Here is a 10,471-nt window from a genome sequence, read left to right as displayed (position 1 = left end):
AATATTTTTAAAAAAGTAAGGAAATCACTGGACAAAATATTAGTTTCATGTTTTTATTCCATTAAAAACAGAACTAAAAAACAGCTTTAATGCATATGCATATAACAGAATTTTAAGTATTTTAAGTTTTGACAGAATACAAAATTAAAGTTTGGATACTGAGTCAAAAGTTTAACATGAGTATTATCTTTCAAGATGATCTCTTTCCTTTAATAAAAGCACATATTATTCTGGAAGCAAATCGTCTCCTAACTCTTCATCAGCAAAATCATCCTCATCAATCCTTTTTTTGGCTGCAGTTTTTGGTCTTTCTATTTGAGGGCCAAGTGGATCCACATAGGAGGCATCTAGTTTTCAAAAAGCATTGTTATGTTAGTGCAATAGACAAGAGCAAAACAAACGTGAAGGCAGTTAGTCTTGTAATCAAAACCACCAACTCAGAGTGAATAGAAATGCTCTCCCATGTCATTTAAAATTTTGTCTGTATAGATCACCTTCTTAATCATGCCCAAACACGTGATTGTGTCGTCTCACCAGTCTTCAGCCCTGCTATGCCTGTAGGAACTGGGTGGGGAGCACCAGCACTTGCCTATTTCTTTGTTACTGCTACTTTCATAAGGTTCATTTGTCCCAGGTAAAGCTCTGAGTTTGGCACTTAGTCGTTCACCTTTACTACTGGCACTACAGTTCTGGCCACTATCTGAAAACACAAAAATAAAAATGCATTTGTTTATTATGTTGAGAAAACATGGCACTCCATTACCCATCTGCAAGCATACTTATTTGCCAAGAAATAGGCCACGGGTTTCATTGGAAAGCCGACTTCCGATGGATGCAAATTTTGTTTTGTGAAATGTAAAAGAACTCCCTCACAGGGAATCTAAAATATAGACAGAATATCGCTAAGAGTAGGCTTTATGTGCACTCTTTCACGTGTGTTTAGTTAGAGGTTTCCATTTTATAGATTCACTTGTGGGAACCTAGAGAAAATACTGTGACTATCATAACCTAGCAAAGGACGAAGAGGAACTGATCAAGGAACCAGTAAGAAGTCCTGGAGCAGGAATGAGCTGTATCATCAAGCTCATAACAAGGCTGGTGAGAGGCCCTAACACCACCTCACATGAAACACAGTGGAAGAGGTTGGCTAAGCTTAACTCAGGAAGGAGAGAACCTTCTTCAAACAAATATGGCACAGGAAAGAGTGCAATGTGCATTAATGAAGATTTTCAAATAGGGCTGAACCTAACATCGCTAAGAAACATCACTAGTACTTTTAACCTTGAATTTCTATGGGATCTTCTAAAAGAACCACTTCTCTAGTCCACAGCTTTATTTCTTCCCCTTAAAATTGCTGTAATGGTATTTTTTCCTATTATGGAAATTTCATCTTTAATAAGAGTTTTTATTGTTGTTGGATGCCGCTGAGTCAATTCCAACTCATAGCGACCGTATGTACAACAGAATGTACAAGAGAACAAAACACCACCCTGTCCATTAGTGAGAGTAGTTCTCCCATTTACACCAATCATCTATTTTCTGAATGTACTTGTTTTTTTATTATTTTGTTCTTCTCTGATTTTTTGTTAGAAGTCAGTCTTTTTTTTTTTTTTTTTCTATCTGGAAGTGTAAATGGCTGTCTTTCAAACTACCTAAGTGAACTCTGGCCAAGAAAAATTAGAGAGTCACTGCTCTAGGCAATATTTATTTTATTTGGCTTTCTATGGAGATACAACAAGGCTGACATCTATAGGTATCCACTGCTCTTCTGAAATGCTACTGTATGATTCCCAGTTGGAAGGATGCAAATCCCACGGAGAAAGAAAATTTTACAAAATGAAAACTGACCTTCTTTGGAAAACTTCACCTGTCCAGTTGAAAAATCTTAAATATGTAAACTACAAAGTTAATGTAAAAACCATAACATTTTTAAAGAAATTCCACTATAAAGGGCAGCTGGGGTACACTGTGACCATATTGTTTCATCATTTTCATGCAGTCATCTTGTCACATGGGTAGATACACATGGAACAGAAAAGTATTTGCAAGTCTGGGGGTTGGGGGACAGGGAGCATAGTTTATGCCTAATTAAATATTTCATTTCAATTTAGCAACAAACAACAATTCCTATCCCCTAAACCTAACCCAACCCACTGCCATCAAATTGATTCCAACACACAGTGACCCTGTAAGACACAGTAGGACTGCCCCACAGGGTTTCCAAGGCTAAAATCTTCACAGAAGCAGACTGACACATCTTTCTCCCATGGAGTGAGTGGTGGGTTTGAACCGCCAGCCTTCTGGTTAGCAGTCAAGTGCCTTAGCCACTATGCTAGGTTGTGGGTTTGAACTGCCAATCTTCTGGTTAGCAGTCAAGTGCCTTAGCCACTATGCTACCAGAGCTCCCTAGCTCCTAGAGGGAAGTTAAAGAACAAATAGGTTCTGCAAATAAGATTGGAGATCAATTTATCTGAAAAACTGCTTTATCATATAACACTAAAACTCCCAAAGGATACATTTATTTTGTAAAAAAATAGTTTTAAAATATTAATTAGATTTAATTATTAATTAATAATGAACAATTATTTTGTTAATATGCTTTGTAACTTAAATGAGCTACATATTCTTTTGTATGCATCAAATACTACGTAATATAAATATTCAAGTAATTCTTGATGTATGTATGATGATGTAAGATTCTGTTTTGCTTACGAAAATGGCCAAGATGCTTTAAAAGACAACAGGTTAGGAAGTGAAATGAACAAACTGAGTAATTTGGCAGTATGCATCAAAAGACTTCAAATTTGGCACACTTTGATATTCCTGAAGGAATTTTTACTAAAATCACAAAAATATGGAATGACAAAGAAAAATATACATGGCATAATGGCAAATGAAGAAAGCAAGTTATAAAACTGCCCAGCAATATTATCCAGATTTTAAACACACACACACACACACACACACACTCACCTCTGGGTGTGAGATTCTGAGTAACTAGTTTCTTTCTTTCTTTTTGTTTGAATGTTCTGTTTTTCAACAACTGACCAGTTGCTGCCAAGTCGATTCTGACTCACTGTAATCCCATGTGTGTCAGGGTAGAACTGTGCCCCAAACATTTCCCTGGAGAGAATCATGTGATGCTTCAAGCCCGTATCAAATAGATTTTGACCCTGGTTTCTCTCACAGAAACTTCTTCAATGGACTTAGCAGCACAAATGAGATGAAGCTGCCCCATCTCCAACTTTACTGAGTTACACCTGACATACAAAACAGCACACGCTTTTGTGTAGTTTGGGGAGTTTCATGAAGTCGGAATTACAATCAGGATAATAAACAGGCTGATGACCCCCCCCCCCAAATTTCCTTCAGCCCCTTTGAAACTGTCCCATGCCAGGTCCCCAGGTAGCCACTGGTCTGCTTTTCATTACTGTAGTGTCCTTCCTCACTTAAATCTGGCTTCTTTCACTCGGCGGCGACTCAGCCCTGCTGTTGCACAGATCAGTAATTCCTCGCATTTCATTGTTCTTATTCATTTTATCCCTTGTATAGATACGCCACAATTTGTTCATCCACTACTCTCTGGGTGCCATTTGAGTTGCTTCCAGGTTTTGGTATTTCAAATAAAGTGACAATGCATATATGTGTACAAGTCTGTGCAGACATGTGCCATTTCTCTTGAGTAAATATCTAGGAGTGGAATGGTTAGGTCATACAGTGGGTATATATTTAAGAAACTGCCCGACTACCCTCCAAAATGATTGTATATTTTATATTCCCATCAATAATGAATGAGGGTTCTGCCACTCCACATTTTCACAATACGTGGTATGGTCAGGCTTTTTAATTTTAGCTTCTCTATTGGATGTTTGATGGTATACCATTATGGTTTGAATTTGCATTTCCCTAAAGAGTGGTGGTGTGTTTATTTGCCATCCATATATCTTTAAGGAGTTCTGCTGGCATAGTGTCTAAGGCATTTGACTGCTAACCAGAAGGTTGGAGGTTCAAACCCACCAGCCACTCTGCAGAAGGGAAGACTAGGCAATCTACTTCCATAAAGACTGACCACCTCGGAAACCCAAGGGGGGGGGGTCGCTATGAGTTGGAATTGACTCGATGGCAGCAAGTATGGTTTGGTTTCTGGTGGCTGGTGTAGTGGGGGGCTCTGTGATCTCTGCTATACTTGAGCCCAGTATACACACAGCCACGGTGTCAATCCATCTCGTTGAGGGCCTTCCCCTCTACTTTACCAAGCATGACACCCTTCTGCAGGGTCCCTTCTGACAACATGACCAAAGTAGGCGAGATGAAGTCTGGCCATTCTTGCTTCCAAGGAGCATTCTGGCTGCACTTCCTCCAGGACAGATTTGTTAGTTCTTTTAGCGGTCCATGGTATTTCAGCATTCTTTGCCAGCACCACATCCCCAAAGCATCGATTTTTCTTTGGTCTTCCTTATTCATTGTCCAGCTCTCACAAACATATGAGTTGATCGAAAATATCATGGCTTGTGTCAGGTGCACCTTAGTCCTCAAGGAGACATCTTTGCTCCTCAGCACTTGAAAGAGGTCCTTTGCAGCTGACTTGCCCTGTGCTATACATCGTCATCTGATGTCTTGACTGCTGCTTCGATTGGCACGATTGTAGAACCAAGCAATGTGAAAACTCTGACAAATCCAACCCTTTCTCCATTTATCATGATGCTGCTTATAGGTCCAGTAGTGAGAATTTTTGTTTTGCTTATATTGAAATATAATCCAAAATTAATGGATTAATGTAATAAAAAATGAATTGACCATATATATTTGGGTCTAGAAATAGATCCAAATTCTCTTCCACTGGCCTGTGAAAAGGACTTTTGATGTCCGCCATTTCTGGAGTCATAAAACCTTTGTTTTCCCTGCTTATTGTATTTTTCACCTCTTGCTACTTTGAGAGTTATACTTCTCATTTCTATTATTTTATTTTTCTTTGCCTAGTTTTGGTATCAAGGTTACGCTTGCTTCATAAAATGAATTTGGGAGGATTCTATCCTTTTCTATGTTCTGGAATGGTCTGAGTAGGATTGGTGTCAGTTCTCTGAACATTCGGTAGAATTCTCCAGTGAAACCATCTGGGCCAGCATTTTTACTGTTGGTAATTTTCTTATGACCTGTTCAATTTCTTCTTTTATTATAGGTATGTTCAAATTTTCTACCTGAGTCTGTGTAAGTTTAGGTAAGTAGTATGTTTCTAGAAATCTATCAATTTCTTCTAGATTTTCAAAGTGTTGGAATACAGCTCTTCACAGTATCCTGACATCATCCTTTTAATTTCTGTTGGTTCTGTTGTACCGCCACACAATTTGTTTCTCATTCATGTTATTTGTATTCTCTCCCTCTTTTCCTTTGTTAAATTTGCCAGTGGTTTGTCAATTTTATTATTCTTTTCAAAAACCAACTTCTAGTCTTGTTGATTTTTTCCTATTATCATCCTATTTTCTGTTTCATTTATTTCTATTTGAATCTTTATTATTTCTTTTCTTCTGGTGACTATAGTTTTTTATTTTTTTCCCTCCTCTTTTTCTACTTTTCAAAGATGCTGGGTTAAGGTATTAATTTTGGCTCTTTCTCCTTTTTTGATGTGTGCATTTATTGCTATAAATTGGCCTCTGATCACTGCTTTTGCTGTGTCCCAAAGATTTTTTGATTCAAGGAATTTTTTAATTTCATATTTTATTTCTTCTGTTACCCAGTTGATTTCAAGGAGAGCGTTATTCAGTTTCCATGTATTTGCTCTTTTTCCGTTTTATCTTCGTATTGTTGATTTCTAATTTGATAGCATTGTGATCTGAGAAGATGCTTTGCAGTATTTCAGTGTTTTAAAATTTGTTAAGGCTTGCCTTATGGCCTAACATATGGTCTATCCTAGAGAATGTTCCATGTGCACAGGAAAAGAATGTATATTGTACTGTTGTTGGGTGAGGTGCTCTGTAGATGTGATGGGTATGTTTGTGTGTTAGCTTAGCTGGGCCTGGTTGAGTGGCTGGGCACCTGGTGGTAGTTATTCCCCATGATGAGACTGGCAATCAACTCCATGGTGGGATCTACCACAAGTAGCTAGCTGCCTTTGGGATGTGATCTGCTTCCTGTATGTAAGGAGAAGCTTTGGGAATGGTCTCTAGCCTATGGCACACTTGGACCTTTCATGTAGCTGTGTCATTGCTCAGCAGCCTGCTATGCTCTGCCAACCTTGGGACTTACAATGGACTTAAGTTAATGACCTGCCGTGTGGTTTGGTAACATTGGGACTGTGCCTTTTGACTTGTCAACCTTAGGGCTTCTCAGCCTCAGCAGCCAGCAGCTGTCTGAGTGAAGAAATGCCTCTAACGCCAGTGTGCCGTAAGGAGGAGGCAGAGCTGGACTCCAAGGTTGAGGGGCTTTCATCCAGCCTCTAGAGCCTGGCAATTTGAACTTGGACTTAAAGCCTCCAAATTGTAAGAATAAACTCGTTTGTTAAGGCCATCCCATTTGTGGTATATTTCTTGTCAGAATGGCACTAGCTAACCGGAATAGTAGATATCTATAAGGTCAAGTTGGTGGATTGTATTGTTTAGCTCTTTTGGTCTTTGTTGTTTTTTTCCAGTTGTTCTATCTTTGATTGAAAGTGGTGTAGTAAAGTCTCCTACTATGACTGTTGAGTCATCTATTTGTCTTTTCAATTCTGTTAGAGTCTGGTTTATGTATTTTGGGGCTCTTTCATTGGGTCCAAAATTTTTGTTATGGTTATATCTTATTGTTCAGTTGATTCTTTAATCATTATATAATGTCCTTCCTTGGCTCTTAGGGTGGTTTTTGTCTTAAAGTCAATTTTATCAGAAATTAACATTTCCACCCCTTGCTCTTTTATGGTTGCTACTTGCTTGATCTTTTTTCCAACATTTGATTTGTAGTCTATTTTTGTCCTTCTCTCTAAGGTGTGTCTCTTGTAGACAGAAAATTAATGGGTTATGTTTTCTTATCTAGTCTGCAACTCTTTGTCTCTTGAGTGGTGTTTTTAATCCATTGATAGTCAGTGTAATTATTGACAAGTGTGCATTTGTTGCTGTCATTTTGTTATGTGTTTTTTCGTGGTGTTACTGATTTCTCTGTTCAATATAATTTTCTGTGCTGAGCTCCTTTTATTTATGAATCATGTTATCGCTTCCTTCATTGCTACTGTTTTAGTATTTGATAAATATTTGTGTTTATCCTTTTTTTATTTTGATTTATCATTTTTTTGAGGTTACCTTGTGATTTATAATTTTCTTCCCAAGTTTAGAACAGTATGCTCTATCTTGCAAATGTCTTGATTTCCTCACCACTTAAAAGTTCTGTAACTACACAATTTTTTCCCTCTTTTTGTTTTGTAGTTGTCCTCATTTGCCAATTGATATTTCTGGTTCCCTGTTTATAATTTTGTAAGCTTATTTACTTTGGATACTTCCATAACTGAGTTGGGTTCTGCGTTATGTCATCATGTGTGATAACGGTCAGTTGTTGTTTGCTGTTGTTGGTTCTCTGTCCAAAGGATTCCACTTAATATCTCTTGTAAGGGTGGTCTGGTTTTAACAAATTCTTTTAATTTCTGCTTATCTGGAAATGTCCTAATTTCACCATCTATTTGAGGGACAATTTTCCTGGGTATATAATTCTTGGTTGGAAAATTTTTTTTTCGGGGTTTTATATATACCATCCCATTGCCTTCTTGCCTGCATGGTTTCTGCTGAAATCAGAGTTTAGTTTTATTGGTGTAGGTAACTTTTTTTTTTTTCCTGTGTTGCTTTTAGGATTCTTTGTCTTTGGTTTTTGTGAGTTTGATGATGATATATCTTGGTGATTTCTTTTGAGGTCTATCCTGTCTGGGGTTTGTTGGACTTCCTGAATGGATTTATTCTCATCTTTCATCACATCAGGGAAGTTCTCCTCCAAAAAATAATTGACAATTTTCTCTGTGGTATTATTTGTCTCTTCCTGTTCTGGAATTCTGATTACATGTAAGTTATTCTTTTTGATGATATCCCACATGAATCTTAGGATTTCTTCATTTTGTTTTGATCATTTTCCTGATTGATCCCCTTCCAAAGAAGTATTGCGGTATGAGTCTTCAAGCTCACTAATTCTATCTTCCATTGGTTCCATTCAATTCTGTTCAATATGTTATTTATTTATTAACAGTATGAAAACTATTTTTACTCTCTTGGATTTTTTGTTTGTTTGTTTTGTTTTGTGATTTGGGTGATAGTTTACAAAGCAAATTCACTTTCCACACAGCAGTTCACATACACTTTGTTTCATGACATTAACTACAATTTCCCACCATGCAACAGCTCTCCTCCCACTTCCTCCCCATAGTTACCTCTTCCCTGTGTCCTTCTCTCCATGCACTCCTGCCCTGAGCTATCTCCCTGTGCACACACAGCTCTTCTATTCTCCTCCCATGATTGCTCTCTCCAAGGAGTGTATCTACCTCATGTAAATGTTCAGTTCATATGCCTGTCTTTATGCTTGTCTTTTGTTTGGCTGGAAGCCACAGGAGTGGGTTCAAGTCAGACCTGAAGGTCACTTAGGGGCCACAGTCTCAGAGGTTCCATCAGGCTCTATTAGACCAGCAAACCTGGTCCCCCCCCCTTTTTTTTTTTCTCAAATGATTTTGAGTTTTGTTCCACACCATTTTCCCACTCTATCCAGGATCTCCTACATAGATCCCTCTCTGAGTGGTTGACAGTGGTAGCCAGGCACCATCTAGTTTTTCTGGTCTCAAAGTCATATAGACTGATGATAGTATGGCATACCAGTCCCTTGAATTAATTGTTTCCATGAATCTTTGGTTTTCTTCATTTTTCTTTGCTCTGGATGAGGAGAGACCCATCATTGCATCTAGATGGCTGCTTCCAAGCTTTTAAGATTCCAGTCACTACCTGCCAAAGCAGGAAGTGGAACAATGTTTTGTGTAGTATGTTATGCCAATTGAGCTTGATGTCCCCTCCTGCAACCAGCGTCCCAAGCCCATAGGTCCAACTACTCCCTCTGGGTAGCTGGCTGTGGCCAAGAAGTGACTGCAACCATGTCTCTTGTCAGCTCTACTACACAACTGGGAATTCTTACAGAACACAGCAATACACTTAAAGAAACAATGCCTGCCATCCCTATACCTGGTCTCAGGCACACTCCCCCCCTGCATAGAGATACCTAATAGGTCAGCCTGTCCACCCATCTATCCACCTGTATATCCATGTTTGCCTTCACTGACAATGCAGTACTGTATGTGCAAAAGGGTTCATATTTGTGGTCTATACCTCCCATGAGGTCTATGTCTTCCTCTTCCTCAATGCCATCGTGTTGATCACTCACATTTGGTACACTGCCCTTCTCTTCACCCAAATCAGTACTTGTCTCTACCTATCCAACAGTGTTCCCTACCCTCCCTTCCCACCTCTGGTAACCAACAAAGAAAATTTTCTTCCATACATAAGACTTTCCTTGACTTTTACAATAACGGACTAATACAATATTTGTGCTTCTGCGATTGGCTTATTTCACCCAGCATAACGTCTTCCAAGTTCATCCATGTTATGTGGTGTTTTGCAGATTCTACATTATTCTTTAAGGTTGCATAGTATTCCATTGTGTGTATGTACCACAATTTACTTATCCATTCTTCAGCTGATGAACACCTAGGTTGTTTCTATCTTTTGGCTATTGTAAATAGTGCTACAATGAACATGGGTGTGCATATGTTTGTTCGTGTCCTGGCTCTCACTTCTTCAGGATATATATCTAGTAATGGAATGGCTGGATCAAATGGTATTTCTAATTCCAACTTTTTAAGGAATTGCCATACTGCTTTCCACAGTGGCTGTACCATTTTATAGTCCCACCAGCAGTGTATGAGAGTCCAATCTCTCCACATCCTCACCAGCATTTATTTTCTGTCTTGTGGAACTTTGCTACTAGTGTTGGGGCAAGATGGAATCTCATTGGTGTTTTGATTTGTATCTCTCTAATGGTTAATGATCGTGAGCATTTCTTCATTTGTTTGATGGCCACCTGGATATCCTCTTGGGTGAAGTGTCTATTCATGTCTTCTGCCCATTTTTAATTGTATTATTTGTCTTTTTGTTGTTGAGGTATTGGAGTTTTGTATAATTTTAGAGATAATTCCCTTTGTCAGATATGTCATTGCCAAATACTTTTTCTCAATCTCTACATTCTCTTTTGACTCTTCTGGAGAAGTCTTTGGAAACACATAAAAATTTAAGTTTTAGAAGGTCCCATTCATCTAGTTTCTCTTCTGCTGTTTGTGCATTTTGGGTTATGTTTGATAGTCTATTTATGCCATATATTAGGGCCCTTAACTTTCCCCCTAGTTTTTCCTTGAGGAACTCTACAGTATTAGGTTTCACATTTAAGTCTTTGATCCATCTCAAGTTCGTTTTTGTGTATGGTGTGA

At 38.4% G+C, this 10,471-nt stretch overlaps 1 protein-coding gene across 1 annotated transcript in view; it reads right to left on the bottom strand.

Annotated features, from left to right (window-relative positions):
• Positions 1 to 225: 225 nt before the first annotated feature.
• Positions 226 to 10,471, bottom strand: part of IFT88 (intraflagellar transport 88) — a 223,394-nt gene continuing 213,148 nt past the window's right edge. Inside the window, exons 24-25 of the mRNA XM_007942504.2 lie at positions 590 to 700; positions 226 to 347 (exon numbers count right to left, since the gene is read on the bottom strand). Coding sequence (XP_007940695.1) covers positions 226 to 347; positions 590 to 700 — 233 coding nt within the window. The remainder of the gene's footprint in view (positions 348 to 589; positions 701 to 10,471) is intronic.

This window comes from Orycteropus afer, unplaced genomic scaffold (assembly GCF_000298275.1).
Source record: "Orycteropus afer afer isolate SDZICR_OR568_19922 unplaced genomic scaffold, OryAfe1.0 scaffold00092, whole genome shotgun sequence".
Classification (NCBI taxonomy): domain Eukaryota; kingdom Metazoa; phylum Chordata; class Mammalia; order Tubulidentata; family Orycteropodidae; genus Orycteropus; species Orycteropus afer.
This window is presented reverse-complemented; position numbering and strand designations above follow the sequence as displayed.